The 18,027-nt window shown below is 52.1% G+C and overlaps 1 protein-coding gene across 1 annotated transcript; it reads right to left on the bottom strand.

The window, feature by feature from the left end:
• Window positions 1–1,117: 1,117 nt before the first annotated feature.
• Window positions 1,118–16,291, bottom strand: Scn4b (sodium voltage-gated channel beta subunit 4). The gene is made up of 5 exons (NM_001008880.2): window positions 16,231–16,291; window positions 8,184–8,356; window positions 7,419–7,647; window positions 5,730–5,859; window positions 1,118–4,796 (listed from the first exon to the last, which is right to left on the bottom strand). Exons 1-5 carry the CDS (start codon window positions 16,289–16,291, stop codon window positions 4,703–4,705), a joined length of 687 nt encoding a protein of 228 aa, NP_001008880.1. The 3' UTR covers window positions 1,118–4,702.
• Window positions 16,292–18,027: the final 1,736 nt, after the last annotated feature.

Genomic DNA, 18,027 nt, shown 5'->3' with positions numbered 1-18,027 from the left:
GGACTCAGAACGTCGGGGACATCAATCCATGGTTAACTGCTCTCTTCCTCTTAGCCCTTGGAAAGGTAGAAGCATCATGGCAGCATGGCATGGTGGTCAAGCTGCTCACCTTATGATCACCAGGAAGAGAGGGAAGAGAAAAAGTATGCCCTTCAAGGACACATCCCTAGTAGTCTGCCGCCCCTAGGACCCACCTTCTGGTTTCCTCCCAATAATTCCATCAAACCATGAACCCATTAAAGGATTGATACACTGAGGAAATCAGACCCTCATGATCCAGACACTTCACAAGAGCCCAGCTCTGAACACTGCACTTGGCATATGAATTTAAGGTGATATTTTATATTTAAGCCATAACAATGATTATGATGGTCTAACTTTTAGGTGGGGGTGAGGATTGAATCTGCCCTTGCACATACTAGACAAGTGCTCTCATGATGGTTAATCTTCTCTGTGTGTACATACGTGTGTGTGTGTGTGTGTGTGTGTGTGCAGGTGTGTGTGTGTGTGTGTGTGTGTGTGTGTGTGTGTGTGTGTACACATGTGGAGACCAAAGAAAAGAATCAAGTGTTGATCCAGCTTCTGGTTGGTTGGTTGATTGTTTGGTTGGTTGGTTTGTGGTTTTTTTTTTCCTAGGCAGGGTCTCTCATTGCTTGCCAGGTAGGCAAGACTGGCTGGCCAGTGAGTCCTGGGAATCCTCCTGTCTCAGATTCCTCAGTGCAGAGATTATTAGAGTACTCCACCACACCTTTTTTGTTGATGAGTATTCTGGGGTTCTAACTTGAGTCCTATGCTTCTAAGATCCATGTGTTAGCAACATCTCAGGTTCTCCACCCCCAAGTTTAGCATTTGTATTCTTCATATGGGTGCTTTCCAGTGGCCCCAGAGTTTCTAGGGTCATCAGCACACATAGCATAAGGGCCAAGTTTCCAAAGAATTAAAACAACACGAATGTCCTTGGCTACGTTAGAACCCCCACCGCATTTGATATGCACTTGCTCACCTGAGCAGGTAACATTTTCAACACAAGTGCTAAACTTGCCAGCTGGAGGGCAGGAGATGAAGCTGGAGTTCAACTCCCAGGCAACCCCAAAACAAAAGGCCCGCATCCCAAATTATTACAAAATAATTTTTTATTTCATCCAAAGCAAAGCCAAATCCAATCCTACAATGCAAAATGTGTAGTAGAGGCAAGACAACCTAATTGCATTCAACCTGTGCTTAAACACAAGTGCTGGGCATGTGCCTGTCGGTGCCTCCTGGGGACACTGTGGACCTGAGGCCCCCACAGCCCATCACTGTATTGTTTGACCTATAAAGTTAGATAGGAAGACTGACTATGGGTACTGTTATCCAAGCCAGAGGAATAAACCATGCATAAGATAGTCAAAAGCACTGCACATCCAGTGGGAGATGGGTGAGCAAGGACTCCAACCTGGGACAAAATAAAATGCAGCAAGCTAGAGGATTCCCCCACAAATCCCTCCGTTGGGCATCCTTCCTCCAACACCCCCCCCCCAAGGGCAGTTGTCTGTCATCCTGACATGGAATCACCCAGTTGAATCCAGGAGCACAGCTGTTCGTCTCTGTCTCTTACCCTTCTTCAGTTTCCAGTTCAGGTAACTGAAGATGCACAGCCGCACCCCCAGCCCCTGCATCCCACATCACCCCCTTGCATGCACAGCCCACCCTCCTCAGTCATACCTCTGCACCTGCAGACTGACTAGGCGCACCCTACGAGATCCAACACACCACCAGCACTCCGCACAAGGGCACCCTCACCTCCCACCAGCTGGAGGACGCTCTTGCCTCCCTAGCTCCACAGAAACTGGTCGGTCAGACGTGTGGAGTTCTGCCCCCTGTCTGTCATTCTCCTGGGCCCTCTGGCACTGCAGGTTGATTCCAGGGGCCTTCTGCTCAGTTTCTACACTGAGGGATCTGGGCCCTCGAATGCAGAAGTTTATATGGAGGTCAAGGATAAGGGACTTGTGCTTTGTCTTTGGTCTCACGGATGTCGATGCCACACAACTGCATGGGTCCAGGTTTCCCAAAGTCACCTGTAGAAGAGGTTCTGTTGCCCACTGGCACAGGGAACACCCTGAGATTGCTAGTGAGGACTTGCCTGCAAGAGGGTCTGCCTAGAGGAAATGGCTTTGCGAATATACATCCCACTGCAATGCATGGCAATGTCTGCACAGGCATGCCGCTAGCACTGGACCAGATGTTCTCTGTTAAGAGGACTGAGACTTGTGCTCTTAACCCCTATGCATTAAACACCAGTATTGTCGCAGGCACTGGGGCAACGACAATATAAAAACACTGCCCCCATCACCTCAGGCACCTCCATGAAAACACAAGTACCACGGACAAAGATGCTTTAAGCGTCTGAGTCACGATGCCTATGGTTGCAAAAAGAAGAAGAGGGCTGAGGCATACGCATGTTGCATGTACGCATCCAGAGATGAGGACAGGAGTAGACGCGGAACGTTCTCTCCAGTTATTAGCCTTGTTTCCCAGTGCCTTTCCAAGACAGGCGAAAAACAAAGAAAAAAAAGAAAAAAGAGAGAACATCACCAAGCCTCACTGCAGTCCTGTGAGGTAGGTATCATTTCACCCTTTGGGGAGATGGGAGAAGCTGCAAGGGCTGCCTCTAAGCTGACAGTGAACAGGAAGATGGGAAGGGGGAGTCCCTCCCTCTCTCCTGCTGTATGCTGTTGGCTTCCTCTCGGGAAAGCAAGAAGAACCCACAGTACTTCGCCTCTTCCAGTGTTGGGGAAGAAAGCAGTTTTGCATGAAGGCAGCTGGAAGTTTCCTGAATAGCTGGAGGCTCTGGTGCCATGTTTGTTCTCAGGTTACTCTAAGCAGGGTGTGCGCTCACACCTGTCATCCCAGCACTATGGCAACGGAGACAGGAGATCGGGAGTTCAAGGCCAGTTTTGGCTACACAGGGAGTTGAAGGCCTGCCTGGGCTACATGAGACTATGCTCAAATAAATATATAAAAAGCAGGAGATGGGCAATTTTTGCCCAGCTCACAGCCAGTTCTGGGTAAGGAAGAATGGGAGGAGAGGAGGCAACCCCAAGAGCCCCTCGGCTTGGGCAACAGACACTAGCCATAGCCACAGGTACCTACAGATCTTTAGTTCTTTAGTCTCCCCCAACTTCTACTTTGGGGAGCCTTCAGCTACTCCTGGGCAAAGCCTTTAGCAGTCCTTACAACCTCTGAAAAGAGAAGTAGTCTCCATCTTCTGACAAGTGGAGGATATCAGAAATCTGATGAGAAAGAGGGAGTTTGGGTACCCTTATTATCACATCTCATATGTCACAGGAGCCCGCATGATCAAATCCACCTGAAGGCCCCACATCAAATGCCATCCTATCTCTATGTCAGCGACGAGAAAGAGGGTGCCCCTTGGGTGTCACCAAGGCTGCCACCAGCCATGGAGCCATTGTTTACACAATGCCAAATTCATGGTCTCCTCTATGACCTTGGGTTAGGGAGCTGGGGAGCCCCACCAGTGTCACACCAAACTGTGCAATTAACCAGGGAGTGTGAGCTGAAGGAAAGGGGGCTCAGAATCGGGACTCAGGGAACTAAGGCACAATCTAGCCCCACACTCAAGGGGTGTGCAAACCGGCTCTGCAAGAAGTAAAGAGAAGAGAAAGCCTCGGACTGAATGAGGAGTTGCCCCTTCTCACCCGGAAACAAGGGTCCCTGAGGCAAATGTAGACCCAGAGCTGGGGTGGGCAGACCTGGGAGCAGGGGAAGGCCAGGCATGCTGGAGGGACATAGGAGGAGCAAAGGTATGGGATGGGAAGTCCTAGGAAACCATCGCTCAGGTAATGTGGCAATGCCAGCCATTTCAAGAGAAGGGAAGACGTGTGGAAAACTGAGCTCTGGAAGTGTCAGGGTGGCATGGTCCTGCCGTGCCAAGTACAAGGGCTGTCAGTCTTGTAGGGCTGGGGTAGACATTCCAATGGCTGGGAGGTCGAGGCCTTGCTCTCCCACCTCTGGAACTCAAAGAGCAAAGCCAGAAAAGATGCATATAGCACCCTGGAGCTCCAGGAAGGATGGAGGCTGCCCCTCCCCACAAGCCTCCCCAGCAGCTGCAGCCCAGAGAGCAGGAGGCTGGTCAGGGAGCCAGGACAGTGTGGGCAGGGTGGAGGGGAGAGAAGTCCCCTCTAAAGGAACTTCCAGAAGCCTGATATTCTTCAAAGCCCAGCTTGCCTCTCATGACTGGCCCCACCCCACCCCCGGAAGATTCAATCCCAGAGTTCTAGTGCATTTCCAGCTTCTGAAGGAGTCACCCTCTTCCCATGTCCAAACCCCAGCTTTGGGAGCAGCCCTCACTGATCACCTCGATTTCCTGGTGAAAGATCAGAAGGAAAACTGAGGAAAAAGTGAGGCTTCACAGAGGTGAAAGTCTAGGAGACCCCATGTGTCCAAGAGCTGGAACCAAACCTTCCACACCACTCCAGCCCCTCCCTTCCCTGTCTCCAATCTCCTGTGGGCTTCCTCCCCCGGTCAACCCTTGTCCCCAGGAAGCCCCGGCTGGGGAGGGAATGGCAGCTGGGCAGGGCCACGTCCTTCGTGCTCAGAAAGAACAGTTTGGGCCAAGCAGCACACATCTCAGACAGGACTCGGCATCAATATCACCATCAGAAAGTGAGGCTCCCTGCCCTGCTTGGCCCCGAGCAGGGCCTCACACTTTTGTGGGTGGCTTCTCTTCTGCCTTGGAACCAGGCAGCCCGTTCTCTGTGTTGTCGTTCCCAGAGGAACTCACGAGACACTCCTTCCTGGAGGGGGTGGAGGGTGAGAGGAACAAGAGAGATGAAGGAGTGGGTGCATGGTTCCCTGTACCCTCTCCCTGGCCTTTTCTGTTCTGTTCTGTTCCAGAGACAGCCCGCCTCGTCACCTGTCTTGCCCAGAACATGGCTTTCTAAAGTCTTTTCCCTTCTGATACCTTTCTCTTGCTCTGGCCTTCTAAGATTCTGCACCTGCTGCTTTAAAGACAGCCTGACACTGTCCCAGAAAATTCTGGGCCCGGGCTCATACTCTCTTTACCTGCCCGTCTTCCTCCTCCTTCTAGTGAGAAAATAGACGGAACCCAGGGCCTCACACACGCTAGGCGAGTGCTCTGTCACTCAGTTACATCCCTACACCTGCTGTTATAACCAAATTTATCATAGAGATTCCGAGGAAGTCATGTCACCCTTTCGGGTTTTAGTTTAGTTTCGTTTAGACTTGGCTTTTGAAACAGGGCCTCACAGTGTAGACGAGGCTGGCCTTGAACTCAAGGGAGTCCTTCTAAGCGTGACTCTCGACCACTGGGATTGCAAGCACGAACCGCCATGCTTGACTGTCAGACATTGTCTCTGCCTCTCCCAACTGAATTCTCAGGATTTCTCCCCTCCCTAAAAGAGTCTAGAGTTTCTATACGTGAAATAGAAGTGAAAATAAATAGGCCTCCCAAATAGGTGGTACAAATGGGAAAAGAAGTTAATGGGATGGGGGAGGGGGTGGACAGCCTGATGAGGAAGATCAGGGGGAGAGAGGTTGGGAGACAGCCAGGAGATGGTGCAAGGGCTTTAGGGATATCAAAGGCTATCAGCGGCATCAGAAGACATTGGAGAATGAAGAGGCAGAGAGGACACTGCAGGCTGGCAGGGGTTAATGTATGTGGAGTGAGGGCCACAGGTGAGCACGGGAGTGAGGGCGAGTTAACTCACTTCTTCTCTCTGGTCTTCTTCAGGATGAAAGTGATGAGCTTCTTCAGCAACAGGATGCAGACGAGAAGTCCGATGACCCCGCCTACCACAGCCAGGATGATGAGCGTCACTGTGTTGTCCACTTCTTCCACTAGGGGAGGGGTAAGGCAGGGAGGGAAGAACTGTGCAAAGCCATGGCAAAAGGTGCAAAACCAGCAGCCCTGCCTCCAGACCGTGACCTTCCCGGGTCAACCGAGACCAAAAAGGCTATGGCGTCTATTCCTTTCACCCCTCCCAATAGACTCACACGCAAGTTGGGGAATAAATCAGAGTGAGACCCACAGCTCCCAGCTTTGAGCCACAGGCTCACTCCTCAGCTAGCCTCCCTGCTTCCTCTCCCATTGCCTTCAGACAACCTGCTCTGTCACCCTTCCCAGCAAGGTTGTCCCTGACCATTCTATAAACCCTCCTGCCTCCCCCTGTTGCTTTAACTCCTACTACATCATTGCTCTTTCTTTAATTGTGTTGATCCCTCAGCTAGCGAAGCTCCCATCCTGGTCACACTGGTTCCTCAGCACCCTGGGCCACCATGTAAACGGGCGGCTGAAACACTCTATAAATGGACAAGAGCTACCTGGGGTGCGGGTGGGGGGTTGAACCCTCCTGGCTCCCCCAGGGGCCACCATGTAAATGTATGGCTGAAACACTCTATAAATGGACAAGAGCCATCTGGAGCTGGGGGGGGGGGGTTGTCACTGAGCCAACTCAGAGCCTGGCACCCACAAATACTCTGCCAGCATTGGGTCCCTTTCCCTTCTCCTCCTACAAAGGGCAGGCATGGAGGAGCAGAGAGCAGGAATCTAAACAGAAAAAAAAAAAAGGTGGCACCCTTTGCAGTTCTAACACCAGGCTCAAGCTCTAATAAACAATGAAACAATGCCTAGATAGCCTAGGGCCCTGCCCTTGAAGTAACCCAAATTCAACCCCTGCTGTTCCATCTCCAGGGGCCCCTTGATACGGTTATTGGAGGGGGGACATGCAGAAGGCATCATGTTCCAGGATCCCCAGTTGCAAGGTACCCAACCTCACTTCTCACCTACGTATCCCTCAACTTCCCTGACCCACCACGTCCATGGAGTCTGATATGTCCTTATCCGGCACCTTCAATACTGGCCCACCTATAATCAATTCCACAGGTGGGGAAGAACCACACCTCATTCTACCTCTTTAGAAAGCATCTGCTATTCATTTGGGGCTGTCCATCTGCTTGTCTCACTCTAAACTACACACTCCTCAAAAACAACCCAAAACTCTATGTCCCAGTCACAGCATCCTTTACTACAAGACCTGACAGTCGTCCAACACTTGCTAACCCAGTACACAAAACCAGCAAGAGTCCATCCACACGGAGAGAGTCTAATGATGCTGAAGACCCAGCCAACCCCCCCCCTGCCCTTCACAGCCACTCTGACTGAAGGCAGCCAGACATCCATTTTATGTACTAGGAAATCGAGGCTCAAAGATCCTCAGTGCTATCCCCAAGCCTTTCCGTAGCTGAATTTTTCTAGCTTCCAGATGCAACTCCAGTAACTCTTGCAATTGTAAAAAGAAAATTGTCAGCGTGGCTCATTTTGCAGTTTCAATTCCACGCTGTCAGGTACCCCAAGTTCTTCCTACCCTACCACCCTCACCCCTGTGCCCACCACATACATTTATCAACCACTTGGAGGAAGATCGTAGCAGAGTTGTTTAAGTCCTTCTCCTTGGGGTTCCTCACGAAGCAAGTGTATCTGCCCGTGTCACTGAACTCCAGGTCACTCAAGAGGATGGAGATGTTATTCATCTTCTCCTTAGTGGAGCCCTCTAGGGTGATGCGGTCATCATCCTTCACTCTCACCTTAGGGTCAGACTTATCATTCTTCACGATCCCGTCGATGAGCTGGGGCAGGGAAAGACCAGAGCAGTCAAGTTTCACAGCACCCTTCAGTGGGCACCACCCATGACCATGTATGTGCCCAGAAAGAGCCTTCCTCTTCCTCTGCTCTGTCTGACAGTGTCTACAGCTCTCCCTGACCTGAATTCCGCCTGTTTCAAACTAAACCTGTACTCTTTCCTTCAGGACTCCCTTGGAACACAACCCACCAGCTGCTGTTTTCCTAAAAGCCTTTTTGATTTTGCACAGTGCCTCTGCAAATACACACACACGTGGCTTCTTTCCCATAATCGTTAAGCTTGGGATATCCAAGTTGCAGGTTTCTCTCAAGAAAAGACAACAAAGACTAGCCAAACTTTCCAACAGACCCCAAATTCTGGCATCGCCACCAGAATCATCCTACTGCCTGGACTCGATAGAAGGAGTAACAAAAGGTGGGTTCTTGGGATCATCTTTAGTCCTCAGAAGGGACTGAAGCCTGGGCCTGAATGCATCCATGAGCAAGGGCCGGACAGTAGGGAGGACATGAGCGCCCCACTTACAATCCTGGATGTTTCGCTGTTATTGTAGGACCACCTGAAGTAGAGGTTCTCAAAGCCATAACAGCTGGAGAAGGTGCAGGGTAGCAGGATCGCTGAGCCGTTGATAGCGTAGATGGTGGTGGCCTTTCCCACAGATACCTCCAACGACAGGTACATGGGGAGCAGGAAGAGACCTGTACAAAGGACAAGGCCTCCCTTAATAAAATCCCCATGAAGCTCCGGAAGGGCACCCTCAGCCAAGGAATAGGAGCTTTGTCAGATGAAGAGGCCTTTGACATCTTCAGGACGGAAGGTGGTTCTCAATCTTACATGGCCTGGACCGTGCATTTCAATATCCACTTGGCCTGAATAGAACTGAATTCTGAGCCTTAATGGCCCGTGTGGTACTCAAAATGACCACGAGGGGACACCCCAACCCAAGAAAAGAAAGGGTCTAATGGTTTGTGGTTTTTCTGTTTTGTTTTGTTTTGTTTTGTTTTTATTCCCACCCCACTCCCGCCCCACAGAAACTTTCAACTCCACCCAACTCCACCCCTCCACCTGGGTCGGGGGCAGCACCGGTAGGAGCCAGGGAGGTACTAGAACTCCCTGTTTCACCTGCACCCAAGGAACCTCCCTAGGTGGGGGCACACCCCTGGTGATGTTTGAGAGTTTCAAGTAGGAGCCAGAGCTTTATCTGGCGGAAAGGCCTGATCGCCGCAGTCCCTGCCAGGAAGCTAGGGGCAGAGGCACCTTAGGGCTGGACTTGTCTGACTAGTGAGTACAGCGTCTCCGACTACCCAAGGGGATCCCTAGGAGAGAAGGATGACTACCCTGCCCTCTGGAATGGAACCGTAGCCGCGACTTCGGGGAAAACGGACTGCTAGCATCAAGGACTCAGGAAAGAGCAGAGCGCAGTTCTCCGCAGAGGCCATTTGTATCACGAGAGGGCTAGCTGCAGGATGCGGGACCTAGTGTACCCTCCGGATTCGGTGAAACGCAGTCTCCTCATCACCCTGCACCCACTCTCCACACCCTATCCCAGAAATCACAGTGACACCCCCCACGGTCCCCTCAACCGCCTCCACAGGACAGCCCTCTGCCCCGCCCCTCCACAGGACATCCCTCCGCCCCCAAACCCCCATTCTTTCCACGGAGCATCCCTCTGCCTCGGGAGGCGTTGCCTTCGTAAGTCCTCCTATGCGCTCTTAAAGAATCTAGCCCTCCTCTTTCCTGCACATTCCTCAGGGAAACTGCATTGCCTCAAGGTCGTTCCATACTGAAGGAGATGCACACTGAACTCATACCTTTCTTTGCCAGTAGGGGAAATGAGCACTCACTCCTATCTTAATTCTCAGGAAAGTCCTTTGTTGTCTAACTTAATTCCCTCGTGCTGCATCATAAATCCGTTTCTTTTTGTTTAGCCCACAAGAGGTAATGACCATGTTACTAAGTGACAGACAAGGTTCTCTAAAGAGTAATGCTGGTGGCCCAGCTGCTGCTCTCAAGGGTCCCTTCACTTTCCTTGTGTCTCCTTTGCTTCTGGTCCCTACATACACACACACACACACACACACACACACACACACACACACACACACACACACACGGTCAGAAATTGCATTCTATGACTCAGGAACCCTGCCCTGACTCCTATGGTCTACCCAGCCCTCTGGAATGGAACCACGGCCGCAACCTCGGGGGACACGGACTGCTAGCATCGAGGACTCAGGAAAGAGTGATGACTATAGGCAGATACTGTGCCTGTTGATGAAGAATTTACTGTGTGCCTGGCGCCTTTCAGCCTCCTGCTACCCCATCATATCTAAGATTGTAGACCATGCGGGAGGGGAGGGAGCTGAGCCTAGAGAAGTCAGCAATTCCCTTAAGGTCAAAGAGAAAGACAGAAACCCCTCCTCGAATGCTGAAATAGGTGCATTTGCCCTCTGTGGCTCCTGCTCTTGCTAGATTGCCTCAAATTTGCAACTCTGTCTCTCTGTCTCTGTCTCTCTGTCTCTGTCTCTCTGTCTCTGTCTCTCTGTCTCTATCTCTCTGTCTGTCTGTCTCTCTCTGTCTCTCTGTCTCTATCTCTCTGTCTGTCTGTCTCTCTCTGTCTGTCTGTCTCTCTCTCTCTCTGTGGTTTGGTGTATGTGGTGTGCGTGTGTGTGTGTGTGTGTGTGTGTGTGTGTGTGTGTGTAACTACTGCAGTGGTTTTCCATGCTGAGGGACATTAGAATCAATTGGGGACAGACCTCAGCAAGTATGGGTCAGCCCTGGAACTATGTGAATCTTCAGAACTGGCCTCTCCCTGTAGCTCCCAGGGAACAGTGTGGGTGCAGACGACAATTTAAGAGTGACTTGCTATAGGGCTCCCACACAATCACACACCCCCACTCCTAATAGGATACTAATAGGTACACTTTTTATCCTTTTATAGACAATAATGTCAAGGCTCAGAGAGGTAAATGGTTTTCCTTCAGCCACACAGCAAATGGCCTCTATGGAGCTCAGTACTTACTGTATGATAACATGGGTATATTTAATAGACTATGACCGTTCCATCTGTAACCCATAAAGCTGTTATTCCTCTTATTGCCAATAAACACCTCAAAGAAATAAAGATGTAAAGACCACACCCAAGAAGTAAGTGGGCAGCACTCAGAAATAGATCTGCTTTCCATTCAATCAAGAGCCATTCTGATGGGGGTCAGTGCTCCCTGGAGTTCCTGGTTCTTTTTTATCTCTGCTGTCCTCTACCCCACCCCTGAGGTCTAGGAACAGTCACGTGTCCACTGCCCAGCCTAGAGCCAACGGTAGAGGATGGGAGCCTGAAGCTTTGCTTTCCCTGCCTCCCAACAACCTCCTAAGCCCAGAACCAGGATGCGGAGCAGAAGACAGGGATGCACAGAAGAAAGGCAGCTTCTTCTGGGCAGCAGAGCCGGCTCAGTGAGTCACACTGATTGCTACGTCAGCGTGAGGATCCGGGTTCAAATTCCCGGCACCCATGTAAAAGCCAGTGTGTAACATAAGGCATCAGTAACTTCCAGTGCTAGCACGGGGAGATGGGTGACGGAGGCAGGAGGATTCCTGGAAGCTTGTGAGCTGACAAGTCTGGTGGATGAGGCAGGCAAACAACAGAGAGATGTTGTCTCAAAGGATGTGGAAGGCAAGGACTGGGTGAAGTCTGATCTCTATGTACACACTACTGCATGCCCTCATCCACACAGGAAAACATAGACACGCCTCTACGGTTACAAAGAAAAGAAACAAAGAAGCTTTCTAAGCTGGATGTGGCGGCTCATACCTGGAATCCCAGAAGTCAGCCGTCGGGATAGCTGCAGCAGCCTTGAGACCAGCTTCTGCTGCGGTTAAGAGACTGTGTCTCAAACAGAAAAGGAAGGGGGAAGGGAGCAAGCTCCCTGTTGATTCCTCTGAGCTTAGCGTCTGGACCCAGGAACTAAGGTCCGGATGAAGATGGGGGAGGGGGACTCATCTCCAGAGGCCAAATTCCTCATTCCGAACTCCAGCTCAAATCAGTGATTCCAGAGCACAGAAGCGCATCACAGGGGGAGATGACAATTTGTTTGCTTTTGAGACAGGATCATACGGGCCAGACTAGAACTTGTCACGCAAGCAAGGGTGACCTTGAACTTCTCACCCTCCAACTCCACCTCCTGGGGTGCTGGGATTACAAGGCTGTGTCTCTGTGCCTGGCTTGAGAAAGTGCCTTTGATGGCTTTAAATAGACAGAAGCGGAGAAGAGCCTGACGGAAAGTTCAGAAGGAAGAACGCTATTTCTTTAAGGTCTGGCTCACCCGCAGTACGCATTTCTGCTTGATGCGGGTGACTTAGCTCCGTCTAACACGATGAGGACTCTCGGTGGAGCACTGGCGTGTCCTCAAGAGCCTGGAGGAGATGAAGCAAACCGGCAGCAATGGTTTTCACAGTCATCCCTGCTCAAGTGGAAACCTGGGAGATAGTAGAGGAGCCTGGGTGCTTCTGCAACACACAACCCACCTGGCCAGGCATGGAGAAGGCCTTCTAGCTGTCTGGGAGGATGAGCTTGGGAGGGAGGAGCATGGGCCGTGATCACCAACAAACCCCTGCAAGGCTACTTCAGCAGGTTGGCCAAAGCTGGGACCGACTGCTCAGCAGGTCCCAGTCTGCCTACTGACCTTGACAAAGTCAGAGGTGCCACCTCCTGCAAGCGCATCCCCAGAGCAGTGCAGGGATAGCTAGATGCTCTCCCACCTCCCAAGCTTGGTGGGAAGCCAAAACGTGAGGTTGTATAAAACACATGAAGGACTTCAGCAAGGGTACATCCCTGGGGAGAGGATATTGTTTCAAAGAGGTGAGGGGGACGGGGCTGTCCCCATACCAGCATTCGATATAACCAGGGCGCCACTAGTTTCTCTTAAAGACTACTGTGTCGGCCAGCACTGTCTCCCGGCTACTCACGCATTGATTTACTACTCCTTCACCCTCTACCACTTCTTGGATTATTTCCATGTGGCTATTTCCCTAAGTAAAGGACTTTCTTGCTCTGCCCAAAAGTTACCTCTTTAGAATGCCAGCATGGGTGTTGGGTCTGTCTGTGAGTCGGGTCTCCCTCTGGCACTGTGGGATCCATGAAGTCTCCTCTGTCAGAGTCCTGTGGAGTTCCACCCCCAGCCTCACAGCCTGACTTTTCCTAAGTCCTTTAGCCACTCTCAGCAGCCATCATCAGAAGTCCCTAGCTCCCGCCACCCTGCTGGGACTTTGTCCAGGGAGAAAGACAGACAGGTCAGGATTCACAAGTTGTACCAAAGCTTTTGAAGAGTATTTAGGGCTTCCGACATGACCCGGTAAGGAAAGTGTTTGCTAGCAAACATTGAGTTCAGTTCCCAGAAGCCTTGTGAAAAAATGGATATGGTGGTGTGGCTTTGTAATTCCAGAACTGAGAAGCCAGAGACCGGAGTACGCCTTGGACTCACTAGTCAGTCAGTCTTATCTACTCATGAGGAAGCTCCAGGTCAAATGACACCCCTTGTCTCACCTGAGGAATAACAACCAGGGTCAACTTCTGGCCTCCACACACATACCTGCACACACATGTACACACACACACACAGCATTCTGCACATGGCTATACTATTAAATATTCACGCCAGCAGGAACCTGACAGCTACTACAATCCATTTCAAGGTCAATCCCAGGCTGGAAACATTCCATCATCTTCCCGTAGCCAGGGATCGGTCACACCCAGGCAGGGCAGGGGGCCCTAGGAGAGCAGAATGGTGCCTGCTCTAAGTTTAGCTCCAAGGACTTGCGGGGCATGTGGAGCAGAAGCTCGGCTGAGACTCTCTGGCCCCAGGGAGGAAGAAGGATGGCTCAGAGCTAGAGCTTGGAGGAAGAAAGTGGGCCGAGGGCATAGAGAGAAGGACCCCTCCTGGGAGAGAGGCCTCTGGGGCCTGGAGAAACAGGGCTGGGCCAGGCAAGGCTCCTGGGTCCTATGGCAAAGGAAAGATTTCTGCTCCCTCACCCTAGGCAACCTGCCTGCCTGCTTCCTGCCCACCCCCATGAGCTTTGCCAGGATAGAAGCATGCCTCTGGGACAGCACTGGATCAGTGAAACCAGCTTTACAAACAAGTCCAAACAGTGGGTCTGTTCCTCTCTTTAGAAGCCACTGGGGAGTGGTGTTGCCCACCAAATGCATGGAGCCCCCCAAGGAGTAGTCACAGGGCAAGGTGATTCCATTAGGAGGTAGACAGTCAGAAGGACTTAGAGACCCAGCCTTGCCTATTCCCACAAGCCTGCCTTCTGAAGGTCCAAGAATTAATCATCTTTTCCAGGTGCAGACTGGCCCCTACTCCTCCTCCCCTCTTCTCCAGGATCTCCTGGTTTAGCCTTTCTGGTTTCTTCCTCTGAGTGGGACTCAACACCCTCTCCTTAATTGTGCGCTCATTAAGCAAGCCCTTAATAAATACACACCAGGAGAGAGAGGGTTGTGTAACACAGCACCCTCACAAGTGATAATTAAACACAGATCATGGCAATTAAGCAAATCAGGGAGCAAGGAAGGGGTGGGCAGAGCAACATACTATCAGTTACATACCCAGGAAAAAACTGGAACCCACGGAAACCTTGGTTGCAGCACTGTGTGGCCTTGCAAGCCACTTCTCGGGTTGAGGCTACGTTGTTTGTGTTTTCAAAAACAAAACAAAACAAAAACCACTGGGGTCTCAGTCTACGAAACTGAGTTGATACAGAGAGAGGACTTCAGGAATGCCATGTCGCCAACCAGGAAGCAAAGCTCTGACCACTGCTCACACCCACCCATAGCCGTCCACGCCGTGTCCCCGGGCCTCATTCATTCCCAAGCCCTAAACACTAGCCCCGCTGGCCTTCCCTCTCACCAGATGGCCTGGATTCTGTCCCACTTGTCCATCAGCCTGGCATGCACTCTTAGGCAGGTTACCATCCCTCTCTGGGCTACACATTCCTCGACTTTTGGAATGCTCCTCACTGTGGAGCCTATCCATACTCTGCCCTATTCATACCTATTCACACCCCGCCCTATTCACACCATAGCTCTGCCCTACTCTCCACTCACCGCACCCCACCCAAAGCCCTGTACCTAAAGCCCTCTTGGTTGTCCACAGAAGCTTGGTTCCATGGGTATTCCAGTAGTGCAAGGCCTAGTGCTTCCTTGGCCAAGCAAGCACGGGGATAAGGCAACCCATGACGTGCAGCGGCTGGCTTGATGACTGGAGTTTCGGTGCTTCTGAGACCCCCTCACCCCTCCCGTGGCCACAGCAGAACCCTGGGATGATCCAAGTGTGAACTCCAGTAGAATGGCACTGTACCCATTCCACAAAGTAGAGCCTTGAGCTTTCAAGAGTCACCATGAAACCTGTACAACATCTATATGGTATGGGACAAAACGTCAGTGTCTGATAGCTGGCCTCAAGGAGAGATGAGTAAAGCAGAGCTCGGGACCAAAGAGAATACTGTCCCCCAACTCCTGACAGGTACCCATAGGACAGATCTGCACATGATTTCCAAGTGTAAGAGCGGCAGTGGCTTCCCTTAAGAGTCCAATGTCCCTTGGTTCCAGAACAAATACCTCCACCCTGTGCCTGACCCAGTGGGGGCTGGGTGGGTTATGCTGTCAAACACCAGACCTGACTTACATAAACAGGAAGAGGTACAGGTGCCAGAGATGGAGTCAGCTTACGTTGGAAGTCAGGCTGTGTGGAAGATTGCATTCCGGTCTGGACTAATAAATACCATTGCCTAATCTCTTGGAGTTTGACACTCAAAACCATCATGTGAATATTAATAGACAGCCATAGACAGAATCTATAGCCTCTGTGTCCTCTGGGCCTGACTCCTCTCTCTCCCTTCCCAGCCGTCCCCAAAATGAAGAGTCAATATCAGGTCAAAGAGGTCTTCCCCCAAAGAAACCTTTTACAGGAAGAGGCACAAGGACCTTCTGAAAAGGTGGCTTTTGAATGGTCCTCTAGGTCCTTCTAAGCCCTTGTAGCATTTGAAAGAGCGGGAGGGACACCAGGGAAGAAAGAAGGTGGGAGAGCCTGGCAAAGTGTGCGGAGAGAGACCCTCATCCCTCATTGGTGCATTCCTTGCTACCAGGGAAGCAAGTTAACAGCTCTAGGCAAGAGTAGCAGACACCACTACACCTGCAAACTCCCTGGAACCCCCACACTCAAGGCAGTAGACACACACACACACACACACACACACACACACACACACACACACACACACACACCCCAGCATGCCTTAACTCGGGTCTCTCTCGGAGGATTCCCCCGCTGCAGCTCCAACACCTGGCTCCAAAAGGCATCAAAGGGAGCAAGAAACTCATTGCCAGGGTGGATGGGGGTGGGGGTGGGGGAATGCACAGGGTTCCCAGGGAGCATAGTCTCAAAGCTAAGGGTCCAGCAGGAAGACCGACATCCCAATCATTTGGTGCTACCTTGTCTAAGGCACCTCTCTTCGCCTCCTTCAGGATGGGGTGGGGTTAAGAAAGAGGCGAGAGAAAAAGACAAAGCTGGGGCTATCTTACCCAAAAGCCCAATGCCCAGCCATCTCGCCTGAGTATTGCCTCGGTTCCCAGCCCGGGACATGGTCCTGTTCTCTCCGGAGCGCTCCGGGGGCTTGGATAGGACAGTGTGCACAGCCCGGCTCTCAGCCCGAGGTCGGCTGTGGGCCCCGCAGCTGCCAGGGGAGCTCCGCGCCGCGGGTCGGGGCTCCGGAAAGTTAGCGGCTAGAGAGCGAGACGAGGGGGAGGAAAGAGAGGGGGAGGCGCGCCCGCCTGCCTCTTGGAGCCAGCTGCAGGAGCCCGGGCTGGAGGGGAGGAGGAGGAGCCGGAGCTGAAGGGAGGACGCCTGGGCGAGCGGCACTGCGATGCGCCTCTGCTCTGGAAGCGCTCCAGCCGCTGGAGGGGCGGCGTCCCCGCAGGTTTCGCACAGTGCCCGTCGCGCCGGGGATCAGGACCGTAGGGTCCAGCCTGGGCAGCCCTCTCCCTCTCCAGTCGAACGGGGATGCTGCGGCTTGGCACTGCAGGGCCAGCCCGCAGCCGCCCGCATCATCCCAAGCCGAGCTGCCAATTAGGAGAAGAGTTCACGGGGGAGTAGAGGTGGAGCTTTTAGGTTTGTTGGAAGGCTGTTTTGTTCGGCTCAGAGAACACGAGTAAGGAAGGGCAGCGGCTGCCTCTCCGGGGACCGCCGGGAGGACATCCGCAGCGAGCGCTGCCGCAGCCGGTGGGCGTGTGCCGGCTTGCCTGCTGCGGACGACCGGTACAGCCCTGAACCCACACCCGTTGCCTCCCGCCGCGCTGCTCATTCGCTCTGCGGATGGCTTTTAGGCCCTGGCAAACCGAGTTTCTCTTGCAAAGTGCTCCTGCACGCCGCCCACCAACCCATTTATGCACAGACTCTTTGCATGTTAGAGAGTTGAAGAACAGACAGTTGGAGACAGCGTGCTTTCCCCACAGCGTGGAGCAGCGGGGGTGGGGAGGCAACCCTAAACACCAGGGACGTCTCCCTCAAGACCATTAGTCAACTACCCAAGCTACCTTCCAGGACAAATCCTCCTCGCTATCTGGAGAGCAGTTAAACCTTGAAAATACACCCTCCACTTCGCCACCCCCACTACCCATCTTCTAACCTGGAGTCCCTGGTAGGCTTCATTGGAGACCCTTGAGGTTGTATACAGAATGTTAACTGTCTGCGGGGAGAACCTTGTTTTCTGTTGGTTGTCATGGTAGTTGAACTGCTCTGATGCCCTGTGTTTGCTGCTGGAGAACTCTAACTAAGCACACAACTTTCTGGAGAAGTTTCTGATGTCTGCTGGATGGTGACCCTATGATACTTAACCTCCTGAGGTCATGCTAAATAGCATCTTCCTCAACCCTAGGCAACAGGGGGATAGCCCTGGGCTCCTACTTTTAGAGGACCTCATGCTAGCCCATTGAGTCCAGGGGGACCACAACACGGAACGCACCTCCTCTGAGTGAGCTCTAAACGGTTCTGGAGACCCAAGAACCTAGTTTCCCTTCGGGATTGCTGAGTTGGGCTCCTCTCCAGTCTTTCCTCTGAAACGAGTGTGCCACGGGCCTAAGAAGTGGCATTGTGTGGATAAGTTTGATGAGTGGGTGGGTGGCTCCTGAGAGGAACCCCTGTTGCTGCAGGACCAGCCTCAGAGGCAAGATGACTGGGAAAAGTCTGAAAAAAAATCCCATTTGGACCTGATCTTCTAGGCCATCAAGAAAAAGCAGTCAAAGGCAGAAGATGGGAGACAAAACTTTATTTAATGATCCTGAATTGCTGCTGCTGCTGCTGCTGCTGCTGCTGCTGCTGCT

This window comes from Rattus norvegicus, chromosome 8 (genome assembly GCF_036323735.1).
Source record: "Rattus norvegicus strain BN/NHsdMcwi chromosome 8, GRCr8, whole genome shotgun sequence".
NCBI classification, from domain to species: domain Eukaryota; kingdom Metazoa; phylum Chordata; class Mammalia; order Rodentia; family Muridae; genus Rattus; species Rattus norvegicus.
The sequence above is the reverse complement of the archived record's forward strand: the minus strand, read 5'-3'. Positions and strand labels throughout refer to the sequence as shown.